General features: G+C 42.1%; 3 protein-coding genes and 1 pseudogene across 5 annotated transcripts; all 4 read right to left on the bottom strand.

Annotated features, from left to right (window-relative positions):
• Positions 1 to 373: 373 nt before the first annotated feature.
• Positions 374 to 2,496, bottom strand: LOC142533573 (ricin B-like lectin R40G3). Its single transcript, XM_075640396.1, has 4 exons — positions 1,863 to 2,496; positions 1,647 to 1,769; positions 735 to 963; positions 374 to 612 (listed from the first exon to the last, which is right to left on the bottom strand). Coding segments are annotated over exons 1-4 (831 nt in total). The 5' UTR covers positions 2,340 to 2,496; the 3' UTR covers positions 374 to 610.
• Positions 2,497 to 3,954: 1,458 nt separating this feature from the next.
• LOC142532890 (putative protein phosphatase 2C 55) lies at positions 3,955 to 8,734 on the bottom strand. Of its 3 annotated transcripts, none has more exons than XM_075639426.1 (6): positions 8,516 to 8,734; positions 6,545 to 7,505; positions 5,742 to 6,066; positions 5,478 to 5,627; positions 4,686 to 4,976; positions 3,955 to 4,365 (listed from the first exon to the last, which is right to left on the bottom strand). In XM_075639426.1, exons 2-6 carry the CDS (start codon positions 7,297 to 7,299, stop codon positions 4,336 to 4,338), a joined length of 1,551 nt encoding a protein of 516 aa, XP_075495541.1. In that variant the 5' UTR covers positions 7,300 to 7,505; positions 8,516 to 8,734; the 3' UTR covers positions 3,955 to 4,335. The 3 variants fall into 3 exon arrangements, with proteins under 3 accessions (XP_075495541.1, XP_075495539.1, XP_075495540.1); XM_075639424.1 differs by having other exon boundaries at positions 6,545 to 7,471; XM_075639425.1 differs by having other exon boundaries at positions 6,545 to 7,464.
• Positions 8,735 to 12,957: 4,223 nt separating this feature from the next.
• LOC142533957 (cytochrome P450 734A1-like) lies at positions 12,958 to 26,808 on the bottom strand (annotated as a pseudogene).
• LOC142533956 (uncharacterized) lies at positions 22,123 to 23,644 on the bottom strand. Its single transcript, XM_075640888.1, has 3 exons — positions 23,526 to 23,644; positions 22,842 to 23,431; positions 22,123 to 22,755 (listed from the first exon to the last, which is right to left on the bottom strand). The coding sequence occupies exons 1-3, from the start codon at positions 23,632 to 23,634 to the stop codon at positions 22,237 to 22,239; spliced, it is 1,218 nt and encodes a 405-aa protein (XP_075497003.1). The 5' UTR covers positions 23,635 to 23,644; the 3' UTR covers positions 22,123 to 22,236.

Below are 26,808 nucleotides of genomic sequence, written 5' to 3'. Positions count from 1 at the left end.
TATGAGATGTATATCTTATTTAGGTCATCCATAAAAAAATATTATTTTTTATGCTAAAAGTATTATTTTTTATCACAAATAAAGATTCGTGAGATCGTCTCACAACTAGTTTAAATCCAATTATTAAAAAATAACAAGAACAAATTTTAAAATAAAATAAACTACTTTTTGTAATTTATTTAAAAAAAAAACAATTTGTCTTATTATTTATTATATATCCAACAATTAATTTTTGTTGTTCATACTAAAAAATGTCCCAAACTAAAAAATTTTAATTAGGTCCGGTGCATAGAACATCAAATTAGTTTTCCAAAGCTCTAGATATGGCACGTATTTACTTGACACAGACCGAAAAATATTTGGCATAATGAAAAAATAATATTTTATTAAATAATAATGTTAAAATACATGCGAACGAATCATGTCATGTATAAAACCGATGTAACAAATATTATTAAAAGGAAATAGCGTGGCAGCCACATCGATAAGTACAAATCAAAATACACCGAACATCAGATTTTGTTGCCTAACAGAGAGAACTAAACATGGAAATCTCAGCAATCTGTAAATTCCACAGATCATCATTTGCAGCACACAAACCCTTTCTAGTTCCTACAAAGAACAGAGAAGAAATAGGAAATTAAACCATCACAAAAGTTTAAAATTACATTGGCAAAGAAAATTCACCGAACGGTTCTGCCAAGTGAACTCTTGTACAATCTCGTAATACTTACAGTGAGGAAAGATCTTCCAACGCTGATTATCGCCTTTTTTCCATTCCCAAAGAACAATCGTGGAGCCGTCATGAACCCCGCCATGGTTTTTGTCTCCATGGAAAGCATCAACATTCAGACGAATGTTATTAACCATCCTTATAGTTCGGTAGCTATCACCCAAGTCCTTGCTCTCGGTCCACAAAATGGATTCATCAAGAACATCAGGATTGTAAGGGATTAACTGGACCTGTCAAAGAATTATTTCCAACAGTTTCATATCATCAGTTCTCTTGATTCACACGACCGCGCATTATATTGGATGCATGAAAAATAAACGTAATTAGTAATCTCTCTTTGCATAAGGTTTCATGTGAGTATACTATTTTGAGACAAAGGCGAACAAAGTCACCTCTTGTCATCTTGCCAGTGGATTTCAACACATACACGGCGACCTTTGTCTGGTTAACGTAGAAGATTTTGTGATCAATTTCAACTTTCATCTTGGACCTAATTAATGTTCTCATTGAGAGTCGATGGCAGCAGAAACTAGCTCGTTGAGTAAGAGCTCTACCGAGTTAATGTCATTAATTAATTGCTCACGATATTATACAGAATTGATCAGTATCATCTCAAACATTCTTTGGAAACTATTGTTTTGGCTGCAAGGCCGACCCAACTTAGTGAGCTCATTGCCACCGGAAAAAAAACCTCGACTCAGAAATAAAACATCTAACAATCATAATCATATCCTGACTTTCCCAGGACTGATATCTTCGATCCAACTCAAATATCTAGAAATATGGGTGGAGGATCAAACGATTTCACTTTTAACTTCTGATCACCACCAGTAAGCTCGAATAGTAAAACTTTTAGATAAAAATTAAGATAATATACGGAAAAATTCTGGAACAGAGAAGAAGCGTAAAATACTGGATAAGTGGCGCCTATCGAGTGTTTCATAGCTTGTCCGGTGGCTTTGTTAATCAAAGCGAAGCTAGGAAATCCCTGTTCATCTTTCACTCTCGTGCTGTGCCTCTCATCTTTAATCCAATGCTGAAATCATCAAATTCACCCAAAATCACACAAGGAACTCAAGATCCTTTTTTTTCCTTCGAAACGAATAAATTTTCAGGAAAAATAAGTAACCTGAAATGGGTCTGATGGATCGTGGCGGGCAAGAATAACCTTACCATTCCGAATACTTAAGGAGTAATTACTATCTGCCTTACAATACATCCGAACGGAGGATCTGACAGCTTCTTCTTCATCCTTGTGGTGGGAGTGGTGGTGCACAATCGACGGAAAGTGGGGTAAATGATGGTGGTGACGGTGGTGGTGGTCTCCCGCCGATTGGGGCGGCGGAGGGTAGTGGCTGAAGGCGGGTGCAGGCGGAGGAGGATATGGGCCCGGAGGAGGATATGGGTCCGGATGGGAGGTGTGGTAGAATTGCGGAGGCGGAGGCGGAGGCGCGAATTCCTCGTAAAAGGGAGGCGGCGGCCTAGGAGGAGGCGGAGGTGCAAATTCCTCGTAAAAGGGAGGCGGCGGCCGAGGCGGGTAATCTTCTATTTCTCTCCTGTCTCGACTATGGTGGTCATGGTGGTGGTGGCCGTGGGGGTACGCCATATGCTCTATATACTGAAACTTTGTGGTTGTTGAGACCGTTTTATAGCAGAAATTTACAATGAATGGCACAGTTTTATGCGTTAAACTTAACGGTTAAGGGATCAGAATGGCACAACCTCTTAGCCGTTGACTCGCTAATTTTCTTACCATTCACAAGAAAACTGTCCCGTTTGTTAAATAAACACGTAAAGTATAGTGAGATTCCTTCACGGCTCTTTTTCCACTTGTTTTTGCGAAAACACCTATTTAATTTTTTCAGTTGTGTTCGTAAAATCATTGATAAAATAAAAATATGTGTGTGTGGGTTCATCATATTTTATATTTATAAAAAAAAGCTAAGCTAAATAGAAAAAAATAATTATTATTCTTTAATCCTTTAAAATAGAAGTTGAAATTTGGGAACAATGAGATTATTTTGATGAAGTAAAAAAAAAAAATCACCAAATTCACTAATACAGCTTCTCGAAGGATCTGGTTTTAATAATAATATATATTGACACGTTTATTTTGGTTATTATTACTATTGTTGACTAACAAATTTATGATTAATGACTTGAATGACAAGTACTTCCCAAAAATTACAATTAGTCATTGTATTATAATATGAAGCTGAAAATTATGATTTTGAAAAGAAATTATAACTAAAATATTATCTATCAACCCGAGTTTTTTTGCTGTTGTTTTGCCTTTTTCATTTCAAAAGAAGATTTGCATGAATTGAAGTCCTATCGTAATGGCTTTAATTCTCCATTTACACTAGCAACACCACAGAATAAGCAGAGCATGCTGCAGAACTAACCCACGAGAATGCAGTTTATATGAACATACAAATCCAATTCGCATGAGCAAATTCTTTAAATCCCATTTGACAGTCTAAAATGAAATTCAAAACTCGAAGTTGGGATTTTTTTTTCTTGAAAGGAAGGTGATGGCAGAGATATTGACTGGAGGCCTGTTCTAAGCAGAAGTCGAATAAGAAGGCATGGTAAAGGACCTAAAAACAAGATTGCAGATGAAGAAAACCTTCCCATCGATCGGCTCATTCTGATGTTCAAGGCCAAACAGAGTGATGTGATGACGAAGACGACATTTCACTCGAAGAATGTGGGGTTCAAGAGGGTTCCCGCATCTAAATTTTCTTTGAACCTCTCCCCGATGACTCGACAAATTCCCCCCTATACAAGATCCTTTCGCCTGCCATCTTCGCTCTCTACGGACACATCAGAAGAATCTTCAAGCGAAATTGACCCTACGGAAGTATACTTAAAAGGATTCTTCAACCTCAAATGATCCTCCACCATCTTCAGCAGCCAAAGATCCACCAGATCAGAAGGATGAATGAACGTTAACATATCGTAGGGCTCATGCTTAATCACGGTGAGTAACAGTACTAGGTCTTTAGCAATTAATAGTTGAAACCGAAAATACAGAGCTAATTTAACTGCTATGAAAAATTTACACGTCGAACCTGTGTGCTAGGTGGTACCCTATGTCACACACCGGTCAATATTAGATGTTTGGCCCTGTGTTAAATATGAATAACTTTTGGGACAGGTGATATGCACCAAGTCTTACACAAAGGCAGTTCACTAACTACGTAGGAAGCTTGACTAATAACACGGCAATTGCTATACAAATTATTCAGCATAAGGTTGACTAAGATAACAAGTGTGTCGGAAAAAAGAACAAGGAATTTTGCGAGACATCAACAAATTCAAGAATAAATAATAATTATGACAGAAAAAAGAATAAAATAATAAATATCAATCGCAAGGGCAATGAAGTTCTGAGAGAGTATGGAATATCTGAGCACACATCAGTCTCAAAAGTCTGAGAGTATTAAATCTTCAAAGTATGTGTACATATATGTACACAAGAGACGTGAAGTTCTGCATGCACCATAAAAACATCTAGCTGGCCCGTACATCAGTGTCGTCCCAAAAGATTTGATGGAATTTGAGTTGTGGAAGATGATGATAGAATATTGATTGATCATCTATTTAGAGCTTTTGGCTGAAAGGCTACCCTGCGTGAAAAAAAGCAGTAGCATGACAAACCGGTTCTATGAGAAAATTACTTTATGTCTGAATAATTCGAAATACATACAACAATACAAAAGAAGATAAATATTTCCCACAATAATGCAAAACAGTATATATATAGTTACGAGATGTCTCAAAACTTCCAGCCCATTCCAATCACCAAGATGTTTCTATGTTCAAGTTTTTCATTCTCTTTGGTTTAAGGAATTGGAATAATATAATGGTTGATGATGCTAGACACTCAAAATCTAAGTTTCGAAAATAAACTAGAAGCCAGAGAGAAGTGGGTAGAGGGAGGCCATACATCGTCATCACTGGTGATATAAGAAACAATTACAGTGATGTCATCGAGCTTCCCACCATAATAACGGAATCCAGCATCTTGGGCAGCTGTGGAGAAAGGTGTCTGCCGATTTTTGTCCTCTGCCCTTTGTCGTGCCAAAGCTGCTATTTTCTGTGCTGCCACTTGAGGTCCTAAACCAGCTCTCACAGCATGAACCACAACAGCAGTAACGTCACTGTTGTACAAATTGTCAAAAAGCCCATCAGTCCCAGCAATTATAACATCTCCCGGAGCAATAGGGATGGTAAATACCTGCATGGCACAGAAAAATTCGATCAATTCAGGGTCAAGTGTTCAATAGCGGTGTTCCAACATAAAGAGAAAGGTCCACGCAAAATAGTGTCAATTTTGAAGGCCAAATAGATTTTTATAATTTGACATGACAATAATGTTAATATCCTAGCAGCAGATGTAAAACGAAAGACAAGTGAATCTATGGGGAAAGTTCTAACATTGAAGTTTAAAGCACGGTGGAAAGCATCATCAGTAAAATATTCTAGCAACAGAATTAAGCGGTGTTGGAATTTCAGGAAATTGGATCGCGGTCTGAAATTATAGACATTAGACAACCTAAAAATCAGAGCTCTAAATAATTAAATTCAACAAATCACTTAGCGGACAAATTCAATTACGTTACAGAGCACTTGGAAAAAATTACCCTAAAAAAACCACAAAATGATTTATTTCTTAATTGACAAGCCTATCATAAAATTTAGCAAAAAGAAAGCACAAACAAAGAAGGGGCTAACAAACCTGTCCAGAACTAGGCAAATCTCCACCATTACCACTCTCCAATTGATAAGTAAAATTGAAATTGTGTTGCTGAACAGGAGATTTAAAAACCGTACATCCATCTCTAACCACCAAAAACCCACTGTCCCCTAAATTAATGGCATGGAGACCCTGCACAAAATAGAGTGTTGGTCAAAGTCTGTCAAACCATGCATACAAGTATGATGATCCACTATTGTTGCTCATCATGTTTATGACACATAATATATGCTGATCACAAGCTACCTGGTCAGTGAGAGCAATTATACAAGCAGTTGATGAACCTTTAGCTTTTGTGCTAGTGTAGGCTTTCTCTAGGACTCTGGCTGGGTCAACAGAACCCTGAGGTTCATCTTGAATTGCATTAACTGAATTAGACATGAGCTCACGAGCATAATACCCTGCATTAACACCAAGATCAGCCCATCCACCAACGCCATCAGCAACACCAATGGCTTGTTCATCAGTACAAATGAAATGAGCATCCTCTCCACCGGTCTCTTCTTTGTCAGGGTGGGGAAGGTAACAAGATGCTGAATTCAGTTTCAGCCGTCTGTCAGTTGGAATATTCCTGCAACCAACCGGGAATATGAATCCAAAAAAATTACCATAATGATTTTAACCACGAAGAAAGCTTCTTTGGTGGCCTTGCGGATAGTTTTTGATAAGGAACATATGTCATATTGTGGATCTTGATCTTAGGTTTGATGGGGTATCGCAAGACTACAGCTAATACTCTAAAGTGTTTTCCAGCTTTAAGGGACTTTATGAACAGTTCTTTACAGAGATCAAGGATGAGAAGAGTGTTTCACCGTTAAAAAGTCGTACAAATTCGAACATCAGAAACAAATGCTGACAAGCCTCTAAAACAATAAAGAACGTCAGTACATATGCACCCAAAAGATTTAAAGCAAAGACAGCATCTAATAAGGGGATCAAAACTAAAACTAAAAGCAACCAAAAAGCATATTATCATATCAAGCAGCAGAATGATCAATCCCTTCATTGTTAGAAGAGGGTATAAATTCAACAAAGCGAAATGAACATACAGCTCTGATGAATCTGCAGAACTCAATTGCTGTTCCTCCCTTCTAGAGTTGTCAAAAGAAACATCACGAGCAGTACCAGTCAAGGAACAAGCAGCCGATGATATATGGATACCCATGAAGTCAAACCCGAGGAATGGATTGCCACTACCCTTTCTCTTCGAAACATTGTGTATAAGATACCCATAGAGCAACAAGTTATTTGGCTGTTCTTTATTTCTCGAACTCGTGCTAACTTTGCTACAACTGTGAAAGCTTCTTCTGCTGTAAGAACTAAAAAACTGGTGTGCTGCCACACCAAGGTCAGCAGGCCTAGTTGTCAAACTCGAGCAGTTGGTAAGAGATAATTTGTATCCACAAGTAGACAGAAGTGCCTTTTGCAAATTTATGCTTAAGACTGGACTAGACTCTGAAAACAGACTCTCAAAGTGGTATCCACAAACTTGAAATGAAGGACCTGTTACAGACGGTATAGAAATTGCACGAGAAACTGCTCCAACAACTGAAAGATTCTTTTTTCGACTGGTAATATGAGAATTTACTTGAGCAGTGGCAACAGTGCCAGTATACACAAGTAGCTGCGGGACAGTGAATTTCCTTGAGGGTACATGATGAAGCCCTGAGCTGGAAAAAAGAAATTTCCCTCGGCCAATCAAAGCATTTTCTTCTTCTTGTAGTCCCTTATGATCCCTGGAGATTGTTCTCCAGACTTCGTGCTTGATTGCACCACGAAGGTTTGAGAAATAGCTATGTGGCATTTCCTGACTCGATTGAAGATTTGAAGTAAATCTAGCACCTTTTTACACAGAAGGAGAGACAAGGACCATGAACGAAAGATGATCTCATTACACGGAGTTTGTCTATTCCACAACAGTCAGGAGGAGCACCTTCCTCTCCAATTTATGTTATGAGAACCGAGGTTTCTGAAAACTTTTTTAAACAGAGACCGTGGATAGTGAAAAAACTGAGAACAAAAACACAAAATCAAATAGTTCAATGATTTCGATGAGCAACTACTTAGCTTTTACCGAACATATTCAATGATTTACGTTTTTAAATTAGCAGAATACATGCTTTTGTATCATGCGAACTGCGAAGTAGATGAAAAATTATTTGGCTCATGGGAGAATATGTTAACCAATTGATTATTAATCTTTATAATTTTCATTACGATTCCAAATTACCTAATTATGATTCAACAAGTTAATAATCTAAATATGAAAACAAATACTAAAGATTGTAACCTAGCCGCCTTAGTAAATAAAGTGAATGGGAAAAACCAGTAAATCTAAGTTTTGACCCGTAAAAAATCCTAGAGCCATATCACAAATGAATAGCTCATCCCTTCCCAGTCCCCGATAAAAGTTTCCGCGGTTTCCCATCCAAAAATATCGTAATTAAAATAACAATGCGACTCCAAAAGCACTTATGACAGTGCGTAAATCTAAATTCTGCTCTCATAATGAGGTAATAAAACTATGAGGAGGGAGTATATCGCGTAGTGATCAAGCTTCCAAATCTACGAAGTTTTAAAGCTTCCCTTTTGTACGTCGAAAACACAATAAGATAAAACTGGCATCTTTTTTTTTTCCTTTTGCAGGGTGGGACAGAGAAATAGAACTGGCGTAGCCTCGTGCGAAAGTTGGAAAGAGCAAATCCTTCCGAGAAAGCAGAGAAAGTGAAACTCCGTGAGATTAAATTCTAACAAGTGCCCATAGTAGTCAATCATTGACAAAACCAATATGACTCATAAAAATCAACCAAATTCAAATCAAACATTAACCAGAACATAATTTCAGCCTAAGCGCCCTTTCCCCAGTTCCAAAACACATACATACAACAAAAAAGGATTAACTAACAAAGACACAACGCCCAAGGCCATCAAATTACTCAAATTCACAGAAAACCCCAGCCTCGCAAATCCACCTCCCTCGCTCAACTTCATTTACCAACAAAAGATGCAAAAAAACTCACCTTTATTGATATCGAGGAACTAAAACCAATCAGATATCCCAACAGAACACTGCAGCATACATCGAATTCATAGAAGGTTCGGAGATTTGTTCACAATTATCTGCAGGAAACTGGTACAGTGTAAACCACGTGCCAATTCACGCAGCTTCGTAACGAAATTTGATGGAGTTATGTAGGTTTATGTGGAGAGACCTAACAAAGTTTTGAGTAATTTTAGGGGTTTAAATGTATAAAAATAGTTTTATCGTAAAGATATATAGTGAATGAAAAAATGTACAAGTGAGATCTTGAGACTACGTATGTGAACCGGGTGGGATTGGTTGGATACATTCGACTTGTCAAAATTATGTTATTTTGTAATTTATCAGAAAAATTTAAAAATTAATAAATCATTAAAATTGTTTTTCAACATGATTGTGTTTGAATCCGATGCACTGTCATCTCTATTGAAACTTTATATTTAGACGGGATCGAGTTTCAAATTTACTTTCTTATCTGGTCGAAATATATGTGTGTTTATATAATTTTTATGGAGATTATATATTTTCAGATAAAATAAAAATACAAGTATATTTGACATTGAATTTTGTATTACTTTTATTTTGATTTTATTTAAGAGAAAAAGAATTTGGAAAATGAATTATTATGTATTTTATATTAATCTTGCAAAATGTAACAATTATAAACAATTTCTTTTACCATCTTTACAAATTTATCGAGCATTGATTAAATAAAGTACATGACTAAATTTGTGTTCCAATGATTTTTATGATTCACCGTTTTTTTTAATAATAATAATAATAATACGATGATACCGCTTTTAAACATTCATGCAATTTGCAAAGCTTGCTCCAATTAAGAAGCACACTGTAAAGTATATTCGATGGATTGAATTTGAAACCAAATTTTATCATATATTATATAAAAGTAATAAGTTTCTAACAATAATGATATTTATTCTATAAAACATATAAAATCTTATTTTTGAAATCAAAGTGTTTTTCATCATAATATATTTATTTTTCCATCATAAATTAAAATTTAATCAAAAAATTCGAAGGAAGAAATTAAACAAACAGAATTACATCTTACACAAAAACCTACTACTTATACAATATTTTTATGTAAAATTATACTATAATATAAATGTATGTCACGTTTGCAAAGAGGAGATCATAGCCAATGAACTTGTTGTATTATTTTTAATAACAATCTTATTTTCTTTATTGAAATACATACGAGAGACTGTTTTTAAAAAACAAAAACATACACACACACACTCATAAATTGTCCATGTTGAAATAAACGAAGAGTTTTCCTTGAAACATTTGTAGTTTTTAATTTTTTCTTTTTATATCAGATATAACATAAAATTCTATTCAAACATAAACTATGATTAAAACTTAATTGGGGACAAAAGATTTAGTGAATCTGATATTTTTTGGTGACAAGAAAAGAAAGTTTGGTAAGCTATATTTTAAAAACAGGATTGATTTCACCGAAAATTATACGTGGTCACCCATAAGTTATACCCACCGGACAAATCCAACATCGAAGCATCGAGAGTGGAAAGTGCCCGAGATTCCAGGAGTTTTTACGAGGAAATATTTGGAAGAAAAAAAATGTCAATAATATGTTTATCGATTTTTTATTTTAACTAATTGAAAGGTTTTATATAAATTTTAGTTCATAATTCTAAAATTACAAAAAAAAAAAAAAAAAGATAAATAATATATGTGTGTGTGTGTACGGAAGTAATGTGCTGTATTTTCTTCATGAATAGATATTTATAATGTTAAATTATGCTAAAAAGGACTTGTACATTATATCGAGGCTGCAAGGTCATGGATTGCATGGGAGCATGCCTATACGAGGAAAAAATTATCGAAAAAATACTGTCTGATGATCATGCATGGGTAACACGATTTTGGCCTGAACAGCAGCAAGATTCTGACCGACACAGATTCTTGAATCTTGGACCCAAGCCAAATGGGAAAAAACGAAGCTAGGTGTTTTCGAGGCTCAGAAAATCTTAAAGGGTTGAATTCATTTGCATCGTCTGCCCATGTAGCAGTGTCGTGATGGACAGTACTCATGGCAAGATTGAACTGTGTATGAGCTTGCGACATCAGGCGTTACGTTGCAATTTCACATTCTCTCATGTTCGGCTCATCATTGCCACTGATGGAGGTAGAAACGAAGAGTCTCGTTGAATATCATTGTTATCTGTCATTTGAACTTCCAGAAAAAATCATCCCTTTGACAAAAATGGATCAATGACATAACCATAAATTTGAATTAGAACTATACATTTAGATAAGAACTCAGATATGTATCAATGATGGCAGAATTCTATCTAAATCTATAGAATTAGACCTATAGATTTAGATAAGAACTCAGATATGTATCAGTGAAAACAGAACCATAAAATTGAATTATAACAAAATTGACCAGTACGACGTTTTCAGATGAGTTTTGTGAATCTTTATCCCATCTGAATCTCTTTTCTTTCCACCCGTTCAAAATTTTAAAATCTTTGCCCAATCTTCAATCAGTCGTATCTTTGTCGTCGATCCCGAAAAATTTATGTAAATATTGTTGAAAAGCTCTCGACTAGAGCTATCAATTGGTACTGATTTTGCCGACTTTTATCGGGACCTTGTCAAAAATGTCGCGCCTTCATCGCCAAATTCACCGCCCTCCGCCGTTCAAAACTCAAAATGGATTGGGTTTTGTTCCCTACGTCATAAGCTTTGTTTTGATACAAAAATTTTGTAGAAAGCTCGCGACTCGGTCGGCCTTAATTTCTGATTGTCTTCTACGACGAGTTCGCTGCCTATTGCCGACGAGCTTAGTATTTAGGCTCGATTTCCATTTTTGTTTTGGCAAGTTGGAAGGCTGCGTAGAATTTAATCTTTCAGAATTAATTCGATTTTAGTCCAAATATCACATTGATTTTGATGAATTATTCTTGTAGGTTCGAAAGTTGATCGATTTGGAGGTATAGCCTGACGAAACTAAAATTTATCGTTAATTAATAATGCGATAATTTAAGACAATTATGATAGTTCGATTAGAATTTTTCGCAATAATTCAAGCTAATAAAATAATTAAAATCGAATATTGTGAATTTTTGTGATAAAATTCAAAGTTTGAGAAATTAAAAAAATTTGTTGCTTGAATATTATTTTAGCGTAATTTAAAACTAAAAAATAATATTTTCGAGAAATTATTATAATAGAAATGAATGATTTTAGGTATTTTGACCGAATATTGGATTTTTAGAAATTTAAAATTTCCTAAATAGTTGAAGTTGGAATTTAGTTGAATTTAAATGGTTGTGGAATTTTTATATGATAATAAGACAATATGAATTTAATATTCAGGTGATTTTTCTGAGTTGACATTTTCAGAATTTTCTTGAGAATTTAAATTACTTGTAAATCGATTGAAGTACACAGAGATCAGTTATTTTAACGATGTCTGACATACATATATGATAATCTTATGTATAATGTATTTGCTATTTGTTGATTTTACGTGGTATTATATGATGAATATCATATTATCACTTGATAATTTAGTTGAAAAATAAAATATTTCTTTTGTCTGTATCCATTTTATTTTAGTTAGAAACACCAATACCACTGAACATATAATATTGAACATATATGTTTTTGAGATCTGGTTATATTTCAGTTGAGATATGTTACATATATGATATTGTGCCATGGAGATGTTTCGCTAACTTGATTCAGTCCAGCATAGGCAGTAGCTGTCTTCGAGGTTGAGCCATATCCAGACACGGTCCACTGAGTCGTGGTCCAGCTTGAGCATATTATGTATGATTGTTAATACCGACCGTTTGACTCCTGATATCCTAATATGTTGCACATGTTCATATCTACGTAATATGTCATGGTTTTTTAATGTCTCGTACTGAAGTTTTTGTTCTCTGAGAGGGGGTTGTCATTTCTTTTATGCGTGAACGTGACAAGTAGTACATGTGATTCGTCCTCAGGTGCTCGAGAGGAAGCATCGGGAACTATCAGAGCTCCTTGAGAGTGAGCTCGGTTTATTTAAGTACCGCGTAGTGTTATCATTTCTCATGTACTATATGCATATATTTGAAAGATTGTATTATGTTATTATCGAGCCTAGTCGATTCTATGATATTTTTGGTTTGTATACGTCATGATTGTATCTGACCGACACTTGTTTATGTTGTTGTGTTTATTGAAGACATATATATTGTTTATTTTGATTTTCTGATATATCTTATTTACAGAAAGGCCATGCCAAGATTTTTACAAGTTCAAACTCAATTTTTTAACTATTTTTTTATTTGTTAATTATAATTGCATGTTAATAAATGATAATTACAATAACAGCCCTCACAGTCGAGTTTCTTGCTCAAGTTTACAGCTCAATTTATTTTCCTTTTGTCGGTAAAAACCTGAATCCAGTTTCACACTCAGAATCACTGGTCAAAATTTCCACTCTTACCAATCAAGACAACCATCCAAAACAAGGCTGATTGAAGTTCAAAGATTCGTTTCCCATCCTCAAAACTACTACCGAAAGCTGTCCTGGATATGATATCTGACAGAGAGTTCATGCAGTTCTTCATGAACGTCAAACTCAATATTGCTTTTCTTTGCTCTCTTTGCCTCTCATTTGTTGAGCATATTTTTGGGTACTAGCTACTATTTCAGGAATCCAACCCTGTTAAATATCATCATGAATCAAACACACATTTACAAATTCTCTCTAAATCATAAGTATGATCATTGCGGGGTGATACCCCATAGATGAGCCCATCAAGATCTGGCCCAAACCCCCGGCCCATATCCAAGGCCCACAGGTAGCCCACAGATGAAGGGCTCATGACAAGCCCAGGTATTCTCCTATAAATACCAGGTTTGAGCGTACGATATTTCATTCACTATATTATTTTCAGCAGCGCCCTTAGCTGCTCCCCCCATATATCCTCAGTCTCTGACTTGAGCGTCGGAGGGGCTACGCCCGGATACTCTCCTGGCTCCCCCCTAACGGTCTTATTTGTGATTTCAGACCCAGGGTAATTTTGAAGCCCGTGTCTGGATTAGTGACGCTTGTGTGGATCGGACCCTAAATTTCCCGTGAGTATCACTTGGCGCCGTCTGTGGGAATCTTTGAGTTAAGACGTAGAGATGGTAGGGAGGAGAGGGAGTGGAAGAGCCACCTCAGCATCATCGCGTCCTCGGAGGGGACCCGAACCATCTCGCGCTGAGGCGGGACAGGAACAACCGCATCTTGAGACGAGACAAGAACAACCTCGTCAAGAGGCCAGAACTGAGCAGCCCATCCACGAGACGAGGGTCGAGCAAACCCGTCCCAATGAGAATGTGGGAAAGTTGACCCTGGAACAGCTGGGCCAATTTATCACCCGAACAGTGGATGAGGCCATGAAGAGGAATCAAGAGTCTATGTTTGTAGAGGAACAAGCCGCCCATCAGGAGCGGGAGGAAAATGTTGAGGTCCATCATAGCAGGGTTGAAGAGACGCAACCCCTCCAGAGTGGGGAGATTAGTGAGATGGGAGAGATGTGGAAAGAGATAAGGAGGTTGAGGGAGCAGGTGGGAAGCAGGGCGCCGGTACCCAAGAGAGGAAGCCCTTTTCACTAGCCATCTTGGAGGAAGGGCTTCCTCCGAATTTCCGACAATCAAACGTTGGAGAGTATGACGGACATACAGACCCTGAGGAACACTTGGGGAGATTTGAGAATGCGGCTCTGTTGCACCAATATTCGGACGGAGTCAGGTGCAGGGTGTTTCTGGGCACGTTGGTGAGGTCAGCCCAGCAATGGTTTAATACCCTGCAGCCCAACTCCATACAATCGTTCGAGGATTTCTCTGCAGCCTTGTTGCACCGATTTGCCAGCAGCAAGAGGCATCAAAAGAACTATTTGAGTTTGTTTGTGATGAAACAGCAAGAGGCTGAAACGTTGCGGGAGTTTGTCCAGCGCTTCAACACTGCAGCACTAGAAATACCATCGGCTACCCCTGACATCATGATAAGTGCCTTTACACAAGGACTAAGGGGAGGAGAGTTTTTTAAGTCGTTGGTCAAGAAGCCTCCGTCGAGCTACGATGATTTGTTGGCTCGAGCTGAGAAATATGTAAACTTGGAGGATGCTCAACGATACAGGAGGATGGAAAACCGGCCCGGAGGAAGTAGGGTGGAGGGAGCCGAGAGAGGTGGAAAGAAGAGGGGTGCAGGGGAAAGAGATGAGGACAGAACCAAAGGTAGAAGACAATTCTCATCACATGTCCTCTGAATAGAAGTCTGGATAAGGTGATGGAGGTAAGGGAGTCGGGGGAGAGGGGGGAGAAGTCGCAGAGGGTTGAGAGCAGTGCTCGACCTCCGCCACGGGGTAGACAAGAAGGGTCCTCGTCTGGGAGTAAGCTGAGATCTCGCCCGTCTTCTAGGCGGGGTCGAGGCCCTCCATGGATACATCCGAGGATCGAAGAGCCGAGGAGAGAGGGTCGAGGTCAGGATGTCCCTCGGGAGCCCGCTGAACCGAGGAGGAGAACGAATGAGGATAATCACCCGACGAGAGAAATGATTCATATGATCTCGGGGGGTGCTACTGATGGGGATTCCGGGCGAGCGCGGAAGGCGCATGGGAGGAGGTTGGAGAATTTTGAAATATTGAGGAGTGCGAACTTACCCCATGATCCTGTCATCAGTTTTGGGCCAGAGGATCTCCGAGGCATTGTGGCTCCTCATAACGATGCCTTGGTGGTGACGACCACCGTTGTCAATTACGATGTGGCACGAATCTTTATTGATAATGGAAGCTCTGTTAATATCCTGTTCAAGAGTACTCTGGATCAGATGAAGGTGGAAGGATTTGAGTTTGAGCCAATCTCCACTCCTCTATATGGGTTCGCAGGACATGTCATCCCGCCGCTGGGTCAAATTGTCCTTCCTTTATCTTTGGGGTATGAGCCTCGGCGGGTGACCAAGATGACGACATTTACTGTGGTGGACACCCCATCCGCTTACAATGGAATTCTGGGGCGACCAGCCCTAAAGGATTTCAGAGCTGTAGCGTCCACGTATCATCAGAAGTTGAAGTTTCCTGTGGGGAGGGAGGTTGGAGTCTTATGTGGGGACCAGAAAGTCGCTCGTCGGTGTTATGAGGGGATAGTGAAAGAAGAGGGGAAGAGGGCACGTGTGGAGGTCAATATGATTAGAAGGGGGCGAAGCGGGTTGCCCGTGGTAAGGAGAGAGGTTCATGAGGTGATGGATGAGAAGCCGGAGATCGTGACATTGGGGCCTGACAAGAAAACTCTAAGAATAGCCCCTGACCTTGACCCAGAGGTAAGGGAAAAACTTATTACTTGTTTACAAGCTAATCTCAACAGGTTCGCTTGGTCAGCCCAAGAGCTCACAGGGACGAGTCCAGATGTAGCAGAACATCGGTTAAACATCTTGCCGAATTCTCGTCCCGTGAAGCAGAAGAAAAGACACTTCGGGCCCGAGAAAGATATAGTTATAAAAAAGAAGGTGGGAGAGTTGCTCAGTGCTGGGCACATTCGAGAGGTACAATTTCCTACTTAGCTCTCGAATGTCGTTCTTGTTCCGAAAAGTTCGGGAAAATGGAGGATGTGTGTGGACTTCAGAGATCTCAACAAGGCATGTCCTAAAGATTGTTATCCCTTGCCGCGGATAGATCAGTTGGTGGACTCCACAGCCGGACACCAGTATTTGTGCATGCTGGACGCTTATCAGGGGTACCATCAAATCCCCTTGGCCGTGGAGGATCAAGATAAAGTAAGTTTCATCACCTCTGAAGGAACTTTCTATTACGTGGTCATGCCCTTCGGACTAAAAAATGTCGGAGCCACGTATTAGCGGTTGATGGATAAAGTCTTTTCTAAGCAGGTGGGGAGGAATGTGGAAGTGTATGTGGATGACATCATGGTAAAGTCTAAGGATTCAGCCCTGCTCATACCTGACTTAGTGGAGACCTTTTCCACCCTCAGGTCCTATGGGCTGAAGTTGAACCGTCAGAAGTGTATATTTGGGGTGAAGAGTGGGAAATTTCTGGGTTATATGGTGACGGAGAGGGGAATTGAGGCTAACCCTGAGAAAGTTCAAGCTATCCAAAATATGGTCTCTCCTCAGGGGCCCAAAGATGTTCAGCAGTTGGCAGGGAGGATTGCTGCGCTGGCACGTTCTATCTCGAGATCCGCCCATAGAAGTTTACCCTTTTTCCGGACCCTGCGAAAGGCGAAAAAATTTGAGTGGGGGCCGGATTGCGAGAAGGCTTTCACAGAACTGAAGGAGTACCTTGCCGAGCTTCCTGTTCTAGCCAAACCGACAGCGGGGGAGCCTTTGTGGGTATATTTATCTGCCACTGAAGGGGCCGTGAGTTCGGTCATTTTCAAGCTTGATGGATCAGTTCAACAGCCGGTGTACTATGTTTCGCATGCACTCAAGGGGGCAGAGATCCGATACTCGGGGTTGGAAAAGTTGGCTTTGGCGTTGGTAATGACAGCCAGACGCTTGAGGCCTTACTTCTTATCTCATCCGATTGTGGTGCTCACTAACAGTCCATTAGGCAGAATTCTCACTCATTCTGATATGTCCGGCCCCCTGGTTAAGTGGACTACGGAGTTGGGAGAATATGACATCCAGTATGAGCCGAGAACAGCTATTAAAGCACAAGCGTTAGCCGATTTTCTGGCTGAGACTGTACATCAGGAGAATGAGGACCCTTGGAAGGTGTATGTGGATGGTTCCTCGTCGAAGGACGGAAGTGGGGTGGGAGTAGTACTGATTTCACCAGCTGGGGAAGAAGTGAAGTTGGCTGTAAGGTTGGACTTTCGAGCATCCAATAATGAGGCAGAGTATGAGGCTGTGTTGGCAGGACTTCGAGCAGCCATAAATGTGGGAGCTACCCGGGTACTTATTTTTTCTGACTCACAGTTGGTAGCGCAACAGATGAAGGGGATGTATGATGTGAAAGATGAGAAGCTTATTGAGTATGCTCGAGAAGTGAACAGAATCAGAGAGAAATTCACAGAGATTACATTTGAACAGATTCCCAGGAAAGAAAATGAAAAGGCAGACACTCTAGCCAAAATGGCTGGAACGATGGGAAGTTGGAAGAATAGAGATGTGGTATTTCAAATCGAACTCACACCTCACACGAGTTCACCTGCAGTTGAGCAAGAAGAAGAGGATTGGAGGGCTGACATAATTGATTACCTGAAAGAGGGAAAGCTTCCTGATAACCCTCGCGAAGCTCATAAATTGAAGATAAAATGTTCACGCTATGTAATGGTTGGGGACGTGTTGTTTAGAACGTCTTTTGCAGGGCCACTTCTTCGGTGCTTAAGTTACAAAGAGGCTGATTATGTGCTCCGAGAAGTTCACGAGGGGTGTTGTGGAAATCATTTAGGGGCTTATGCATTAGCAAGAAAAGTACTGCTCGCCGGTTATTCTTGGCCCTCAGTGCTGCATGATGCTCAAGAGTTGGTAATGTCTTGTGATAGTTGTCAACGTCATGCGCGGTTGAATCACCGGCCGGCCACGATGATGAAGGCTGTCACGGCCGCCTGTCCCTTTGACCAGTGGGGAATGGATATCGTGGGACCTTTTCCTATAGCTCCTGCTCAGAAAAAATTCCTACTGGTAGCAGTTGATTATTTTTCAAAGTGGGTGGAAGCAGAGCCTTTGGCCAGAATCACTGAGAACGACGTCCTGAAATTCTTGTGGAAGAGTATAGTATGCAGGTACGGGGTACCTAGGAGGCTGATATCCGATAATGGGAGACAGTTCCAAGGGGCCAAAATCGAAGCTTGGTATAAAGAGATGAAGATCCAACAAGTCTTTACCTCTGTAGCTTACCCGCAGAGTAATGGCCAGGTGGAGGTGACTAATCGGACGCTGGTACAGGGTTTGAAAGTTCGACTGGGCAAGGCCAAAGGCAATTGGGTGGATGAGCTACCAAGTGTCTTATGGGCATACCGAACCACTCCGAGAGAGGGAACCAAAGAAACTCCTTTCAGTTTGGTCTACGGTAATGAAGCAGTGCTCCCGGCTGAGATCGGGTTGGAATCGGCAAGGGTGATGTTTTATGACGAGGACAATGGGGTGAGACGCGCTACTGACCTTGATCTTTTGGAAGGAAAGAGGGAGGCTGCCAGCATTCAATTGGAAGCTTATAAGAACCGCATTGCACAGTCTTATAATCGGAGAGTCGTGCAAAAAAACTTTCAGGTGGGTGATTTGGTCCTGAGGAAGGTGCCAGAAGAGCAGAGGGGAAAATTGGACCCAAAGTGGGAGGGTCCCTTCAAGGTGGTCGAGAAGTTGAGCTCTGGAGCCTATTACTTAGAGAATGCGCAAGGCAAAGCTTTGAAGAGGCCTTGGAATGCTTATCACCTTAGGAAGTATTATTCTTGATTCTGTCATTGATGTATTTTATTTCCTGAATTTTCTTGTGTAATCCATCGGAATTCAATAAAATCAAGTTCTTCCTGTTATTTCATGAATGCTGTGTTATCGTGAGAGTGATAACATGATTTTATTTTCCTACTAAGGTATCGCCTAGTAGAGGAGCAGCGTGAAAAATTTTATTTTCCTACTAAGGCATCGCTTAGTAGAGGAGCAACGTGAAAAATTTTATTTTCCTACTAAGGCATCGCCTAGTAGAGGAGCAGAGTGAGGAAGAAAAAATTTCTATTTTCCTACTAAGGCATCGCCTAGTAGAGGAGCAGAGGGTGGAGGTGGTACATTTTATTTTCCTGCTAAGGTGTCACCTAGCAGAGGAGTTAGAGGGTGATGGTGTTGATTTCTATTTTCCTACTAAGGTGTCACCTAGAAGAGGAGTTAGAGGGGGGGGAGGTGGTTGATTTTTATTTTCCTGCTAAGGTGTCACCTAGCAGAGGAGTTAGAGGGTGATGGTGTTGATTTTTATTTTCCTGCTAAGGTATGACCTAGCATAGGAGTTAGAGGGTGATGGTGTTGATTTCTATTTTCCTGCTAAGGTGTCACCTAGCAGAGGAGTTAGAGGGGGGAGGTGGTTGATTTTTATTTTCCTGCTAAGGTGTCGCCTAGTAGAGGAGTTAGAGGGTGGAGATGGTGAATTTCTATTTTCCTGTCACCGAGCAGAGGAGTTAGCAGGGGAAGATGGCTGATTTTTATTTTCTTGCTAAGGCCCGGCTTAGCAGAGGAGTTAGAGGGTGGGGGAGATGATTTTTATTTTCCTGCTAAGGTATGACCTGGCAGAGGAGTTAGAGGGTGATGGTGTTGATTTCTATTTTCCTGCTAAGGTGTCACCTAGCAGAGGAGTTAGAGGGTGGAGATGGTGAATTTCTATTTTCCTGCTAAGGTATGACCTGGCAGAGGAGTTAGAGGGTGATGGTGTTGATTTCTATTTTCCTGCTAAGGTGTCACCTAGCAGAGGAGTTAGAGGGTGGAGATGGTGAATTTCTATTTTCCTGCTAAGGTATGACCTGGTAGAGAAGTTAGAGGGTGATGGTGTTGATTTCTATTTTCCTGCTAAGGTGTCACCTAGCAGAGGAGTTAGAGGGTGGAGATGGTGAATTTCTATTTTCCTGCTAAGGTATGACCTGGCAGAGGAGTTAGAGGGTGATGGTGTTGATTTCTATTTTCCTGCTAAGGTGTCACCTAGCAGAGGAGTTAGAGGGTGGAGATGGTGAATTTCTATTTTCCTGCTAAGGTATGACCTGGCAGAGAAGTTAGAAGGGTGATGGTGTTGATTTCTATTTTCCTGCTAAGGTGTCACCTAGCAGAGGAGTTAGAGGATGATGGTGTTGATTTCTATTTTCCTGCTAAAGGCATCGCCTAGTAGAGGAGTAGAGGGTAATGGTGTTAATTTCTATTTTCCTACTAAGGCATCGTCTAGTAGAGGAGTTAGAGGGGGAAGGTGGTTGATTTTTATTTTCCTGCTAAGGTGTCGCCTAGCAGAGGAGTTAGAGGGTGGAGATGGTGAATTTCTATTTTCCTGTCACCGAGCAGAGGAGTTAGCAGGGGAAGATGGCTGATTTTTATTTTCCTGCTAAGGCCCGGCTTAGCAGAGGAGTTAGAGGGTGGGGGAGGTGATTTTTATTTTCCTGCTAAGGTATGACCTGGCAGAGGAGTTAGAGGGTGATGGTGTTGATTTCTATTTTCCTGCTAAGGTGTCACCTAGCAGAGGAGTTAGAGGGTGGAGATGGTGAATTTCTATTTTCCTGCTAAGGTATGACCTGGCAGAGGAGTTAGAGGGTGATGGTGTTGATTTCTATTTTCCTACTAAGGTGTCACCTAGCAGAGGAGTTAGAGGGTGGAGATGGTGAATTTCTATTTTCATGCTAAGGTATGACCTGGCAGAGGAGTTAGAGGGTGATGGTGTTGATTTCTATTTTCCTGCTAAGGTGTCACCTAGCAGAGGAGTTAGAGGGTGGAGATGGTGAATTTCTATTTTCCTGCTAAGGTATGACCTGGCAGAGAAGTTAGAGGGTGATGGTGTTGATTTCTATTTTCCTGCTAAGGTGTCACTTAGCAGAGAAGTTAGAGGATGATGGTGTTGATTTCTATTTTCCTGCTAAAGGCATCGCCTAGTAGAGGAGTAGAGGGTGATGGTGTTAATTTCTATTTTCCTACTAAGGCATCGTCTAGTAGAGGAGTTAGAGGGGAAAGGTGGTTGATTTTTATTTTCCTGCTAAGGTGTCGCCTAGCAGAGGAGTTAGACGGTGGAGATGGTGAATTTCTATTTTCCTGTCACCGAGCAGAGGAGTTAGCAGGGGAAGATGGCTGATTTTTATTTTCCTGCTATTGCCCGGCTTAGCAGAGGAGTTAGAGGGTGGGGGAGGTGATTTTTATTTTCCTGCTAAGGTATGACCTGGCAGAGGAGTTAGAGGGTGATGATGTTGATTTCTATTTTCCTTCTAAGGTGTCACCTAGCAGAGGAGTTAGAGGGTGGAGATGGTGAATTTCTATTTTCCTGCTAAGGTATGAACTGGCAGAGGAGTTAGAGGGTGATGGTGTTGATTTCTATTTTCCTACTAAGGTGTCACCTAGCAGAGGAGTTAGAGGGTGGAGATGGTGAATTTCTATTTTCCTGCTAAGGTATGACCTGGCAGAGAAGTTAGAGGGTGATGGTGTTGATTTCTATTTCCCTACTAAGGTGTCACCTAGCAGAGGAGTTAGAGGGTGGAGATGGTGAATTTCTATTTTCCTGCTAAGGTATGACCTGGCAGAGAAGTTAGAGGGTGATGGTGTTGATTTCTATTTTCCTGCTAAGGTGTCACCTAGCAGAGGAGTTAGAGGATGATGGTGTTGATTTCTATTTTCCTACTAAAGACATCGCCTAGTAGAGGAGTAGAGGGTGATGGTGTTAATTTCTATTTTCCTACTAAGGCATCGTCTAGTAGAGGAGTTAGAGGGGGAAGGTGGTTGATTTTTATTTTCCTGCTAAGGTGTCACCTAGCAGATGAGTTAGAGGGTGATGATTTTATTTGCCCTAACAGGTTAATAGTATCAGAGACAAACTCGTGAGAAGCAGTAAATTCAAATGCAAAATACTCAAGATTGCATAAATAAAACGAGTTCGTACATGTCAAAAGTGCGCAAAAGGAAAGAACCAAATGTAAACGTCCCAAAAGTCGCATAATCCTATGGAAAATAAAACAATGCAGAAAATAACATAAATAAAGGGGCTCAATCTAGGAATCGGGGGGGAGACTCGATATGAAGCCCTCGAAGTCGATAAAGTCAGTAGGGGCGCCTGGCGGAGGATAGCCCTGAGCATGGAAAAGGCCGACTGCACCCTCGAAACCCACCCCCAGGTAGTGAAAAGCTTTCGGGCCACAGATCTCGACAAATTCTTCGGATTTGAGAAATTCCTCTTTGAAGGAGGAGGCTTCTGCAACATGTCGTGCCTTGGCGTCTTTAAGCTCAGCCTGTGAGTTCTTTAATTCTTTCTTCAGCTTCTTGATCTCTTTAGCTTGATCCTCTATCAGCCGCTGAGACTCCTGCTTCTGTTTTGAGAGCTCGCCGCACTGGATCTGGGACTCCGACAATTGAGCTTGGGACTCCGAAAGCTCCTTGGCATGCGACACTTTCATCTCATCAATAGTAGCCTGGAGCTGTTCGCGGAGAGCCTGAACCTCGCGTAATTCTTGACAAGAGTCAGATCGAGCGGCGTGAGCACGCTCAGCCAACTCCCCGACGTACATCATGCCCTGCATAAGTAGATAAGGGTGAAAAGACGATAAGAAGATCAAATGTATATTAAACATCAATCTAAAGGTTATAAGGAGAAGTATACCTCGGTGACACTGCTGCATGTCCGGCGGAGGAGGTCTGACCACCCCAGTGAACCCATGAACGCTGCATCGGCGTCGGAAGGAAGCTGATACATTATCTTCTGAGCTAGAGGAGTAGGACCCCGCCCCACGATGGCCGAATCCGAAGTGTATAGAGGATGCACCGCCGATGCGAGGGGAGGCCCCTCATCGGGCTCGGACCCCTCTGGAGAAGAGACCGATACGACAGAAATCTCAGAAATCTTGCGCTTGCCATGCTGAGGGGCTGACGGGCTAAGATCAGTGGATGCATTTTGCTTACCGGACGGAGGAGGGTACTTGGCGCGAGGAGGTGGCGAGGAGGCTCGCTCTGAGGCGGAGGAGGAGGAGCCTGCCTTCTTCTTCTTCGCAGCAATAGGGGAGCTAGGGGAGCTAGCAGGCTTCTTCGCGGTAGTAGAACAGGAACCTGTTTTCTTTAACTCAGCAGCAGAACAATCTCCCTTTGGGCCCATCGTGACTACCGGGGTAATGGATTTCTGGGAAGCTGATGAAGAACCCCCGGCCTTTGTCTTGGAAAGTTCACGGAGAAATAGGGCGTTCATGACTCTAGTACCTGCAAGCAGAGACAAGGAACCAAATGAGAATGTTATCAAGTAACATAATAAATAAAAGAAAAACAAGAAGTATGGACAGATGAGAATATCTACCAGCATTCTCCTTCAGCTTAATTTTAACGGGACTTAACCCGGCATGACATAGGAGATCCTCAGATAGAAGTTTGGGAATGTTAAAGCATCGATCTCCTAGGACACTCATTATCTGTAGGTACTCCTCATCTTTCTTATAACTCTTGGAAAGTTTGGATTTAGTGAAGACAGGGTACCAATTGGTAAAGCAAGTCAATTCTTTGGGTGGCTGTACAAAGAAGAAGTATTTTTTCCAGTCCTTCACATGACTGGGGGCCCTATCGAACAGTTTGTGGCTAGACCGGGAGGTTACATAGAAAGGTCCATCTTTTGACCTGGACAAAATTAAGAAGTAGGAAAAAGTGGTGCAATTCAAAGGGAGACCTAAAGCTCTGAATAACACAGCGAAACAGCTTATCAAACGGAAAGCATTGGGCGTGAGTAAACCTAAATGCACCTGGTAGTACTTGCTTAATTCTTGGAAGAAATCGCACAAAGGGAAACGGAGACCTGCATCAAAGTGATGCTGAAAGAAGGTATAATAGCCCTTAGGGGCTAGATAGGGCCGCTCCTCTGGGCTAGGAATGATAATCTGGTGGGAGGAAGGAATGTGCCATAAAGTTCTAAGTTTTGGCTCGCTACCGGAAGGGATGTGGGATGACAAATGACCATACCACAAGTTGTCTGCGTTAGATATGTTCATCTGTTGGGTCACGTGACGAACTTCCTTACCCGGACGACTATGAGTGGTGACTTCCTCCTCAGGAGGATCAACGGTAAAATCAGGATCGGCTAGGGAAATCTTACTCTGGCTAGACTCGTTGGACCTGCTAGACCTGCTGGACTCGCTAGACTCGCTAAACCCCTCAGAACCACCCAAAGAACTAGACTCGGAATCGGAATCGGAAGAAGACATAAGTGCTAAGGATAATCAAACAGGAAGAGTAGAGAACTGACCCGGATGAGGCAGGGGAAAATACTCAAAGCAATAGAATCGCAAGAATGGCCGAGTAAGGTGCGTTACGGCGCGTGAGGGCTGGCGTGCAAGGGCGAGGGGCGAGCTGGTGCTCGGGTGCGGGGCGAGCTGGTGCTCGGGTGATGGGCGAGCGTGTGATGCTCGGGCGCGCGGCAGGCAGACGCTCGGCTGGAGAGGGCGAGAGCGGCAGGCGAGGGGCGAGCGGGTGCTCGGGTGCTGGGCGAGCGTGGGACGCTCGGCGCTCGAGCGAGCGTGGCACGGCGGGGTGAGCTCGTGGCAGGGTATGTGCACGGAAGGGGCGAGGCGCCCGGGTGAGCGTGACAGGAGCGAGCGAGACGCTCGGGCAGCAGGGGCGAGCGTGCGGCCGGGCGAGCTCGTGGCAGGGTATGTGCACGGAAGGGGCGAGGCGCTCGGACGAGCGTGACAGGAGCGAGCGAGACGCTCGGGCAGCAGGGCGAGCGTGATGCGCGAGGGGGCGAGCACTTCGGCAGGGCACTCAGGCGAAGGGATGCGCGCAAGAGCAGATGCACGCCGGGTGAGCGTCTCGGCAGGGCGAGCGTGTAGCCGGCTTGGGCGGGGCGCTCAAGCGCTGGGCGAGGCGAAAGGTGAGTTGCGCCCGGCGGGCGTAGGCAGGGCGCTCGACGAGGGGCGAGCTTGGAAGGAGGCGAACTCGGGGCTGGGCGTTGGCTAGGCGAGCGTGGCGCTCGGGCGGACGGGGTAGAGGCAAAGTGGCGAGGCGAGGCGTTGGCTAGGCAGGGAGTTGGGCGGTGGCTCGAGCGTGAGCTGTCGTAGAGGGTGGGCGCGCGCTTGGAGTGATGGGCGTCTGGCCGAGTGTGGTGATGGGTTGCGTGAGCAGGGCGTGAGCGTGATTGAAAAATTATGTAGGGGTGAAGCGAGAATGAAGTGGGGAAAGAGCCTATATTTATAGGGGAGCACAAATCTTATCAAGATTGCGATTTGATTTGATATCTTTTCCTTTCAGAGCAGGATTATGATTAGATTTGCTTCTAAATCTTTGGAGACTGGAGGACGGCATGTCGATCCCCGTAATTTTTGCAGCGGTGAACATCGTTCGTTAACGGCAAACGAAATTAATTTTTTCTGATACGATACATCCTCGTCGCCGATGAACCAAGGACAACACCATTAATCGAACTTTGAACCTACGATTCAGTTCGACTCGGGAGGGGGAGACTGGTGATACCCCATGGATGAGCCCATCAAGATCTGGCCCAAACCCCCGACCCATATCCAAGGCCCACAGGTAGCCCACAGGTGAATGACTCATGACAAGCCCAGGTATTCTCCTATAAATACCAGGTTTGAGCGTACGATATTTCATTCACTATATTGTTTTCAGCAGCGCCCTTAGCTGCTCCCCCCATATATCCTCAGTCTCTGACTTGAGCGTCGCAGGGGCTACGCCAGGATACTCTCCTGGCTCCCCCTAACGGTCTTATTTGTGATTTCAGGCCCAGGGTAATTTTGAAGCCCGTGTCTGGATTAGTGACGCTTGTGTGGATCGGACCCTAAATTTCCCGTGAGTATCACGGAGAGTACAAATTATTTCAGCTTTCTATCTTCATTTGAGCTGGAGGTGAAAAATTCAAATTTTGCATCGAGTAAAATAGTTAGAGTTATTACTTTTTCCTATTAATCTTAAAAAACAAATTGAGGGAAGTAGCGAAGAAAGGCAAGGCACCTTAATTCTTTCCATGTTAAAGGCCCGGCTAGTGATCGTCCTATGAACGGCCCATTTCTCAACTTCGAGCCCAACAAGCCCTTCAGCAAACAAGACCTTAGAATTCGGGTTAAACTCAATATTCCGAACCCGCCCATGCTATCAACAGAACCTCCTTAACAACATCCGTATCCGCCACAGCCAACCTGGGCCCGGGCCCAATAAAGAAAAAGCTTTCCGTACAACGTTGACCATTTGGCGTAATGAGGCATCACTCGATGAGCTATGTCGTGGGAGATACCGGAGATTGGTCTCGACACCGCATCGGCTATCATCCGTCTCCGGATCTCAGCTCCCTAAGATTGAACGGTACGCAGGTCCGTCCACACCTTGGTTTCTGAAGTGTACTTGGAATTTCAGAGGTATGATTACGAGTTTTCGGATGAAATGCGCGAGGAGTACGAGAGATGAGAGATAGAAGAAGAGAACTGCGACAGGCTTCATCGAAATTACCCTGCGATTCGTGGAGATGGACAGAGGCACTGCGTAAATGTATGTAGAATTGTAGGGGTGAGTGGGGACAGTTGGGGTAGTGTTGAAATTTCGGAAAGATGAAGCCGTCATGGAGTTGGATTAACTTAAAGTAG

The sequence above is a fragment of the Primulina tabacum genome, chromosome 18 (genome assembly GCF_025594145.1).
Source record: "Primulina tabacum isolate GXHZ01 chromosome 18, ASM2559414v2, whole genome shotgun sequence".
NCBI classification, from domain to species: Eukaryota; Viridiplantae; Streptophyta; class Magnoliopsida; order Lamiales; family Gesneriaceae; genus Primulina; species Primulina tabacum.
This window is presented reverse-complemented; position numbering and strand designations above follow the sequence as displayed.

Excerpts from the sequence above, each read along its gene's own strand:
- LOC142532890 (XM_075639426.1), bottom strand. The coding sequence starts at position 7,299 with ATGCCACATAGCTATTTCTCAAACCTTCGTGGTGCAATCAAGCACGAA. Across the intron at positions 5,628-5,741 it reads TAATTGCTCTCACTGACCAG|GGTCTCCATGCCATTAATTT; the intron begins GTAGCTTGTGAT and ends TATTTTGTGCAG. Across the intron at positions 4,977-5,477 it reads ATTTGCCTAGTTCTGGACAG|GTATTTACCATCCCTATTGC; the intron begins GTTTGTTAGCCC and ends TGTGCCATGCAG.
- LOC142533956 (XM_075640888.1), bottom strand. The coding sequence starts at position 23,634 with ATGAGTGTCCTAGGAGATCGATGCTTTAACATTCCCAAACTTCTATCT. Across the intron at positions 23,432-23,525 it reads TAAGCTGAAGGAGAATGCTG|GTACTAGAGTCATGAACGCC; the intron begins GTAGATATTCTC and ends CTCTGCTTGCAG. Across the intron at positions 22,756-22,841 it reads CATGCAGCAGTGTCACCGAG|GGCATGATGTACGTCGGGGA; the intron begins GTATACTTCTCC and ends CTACTTATGCAG.
- LOC142533573 (XM_075640396.1), bottom strand. The coding sequence starts at position 2,339 with ATGGCGTACCCCCACGGCCACCACCACCATGACCACCATAGTCGAGAC. Across the intron at positions 1,770-1,862 it reads ATCCATCAGACCCATTTCAG|CATTGGATTAAAGATGAGAG; the intron begins GTTACTTATTTT and ends TGATGATTTCAG. Across the intron at positions 964-1,646 it reads CGATAGGCGCCACTTATCCA|GTCCAGTTAATCCCTTACAA; the intron begins GTATTTTACGCT and ends ATTCTTTGACAG.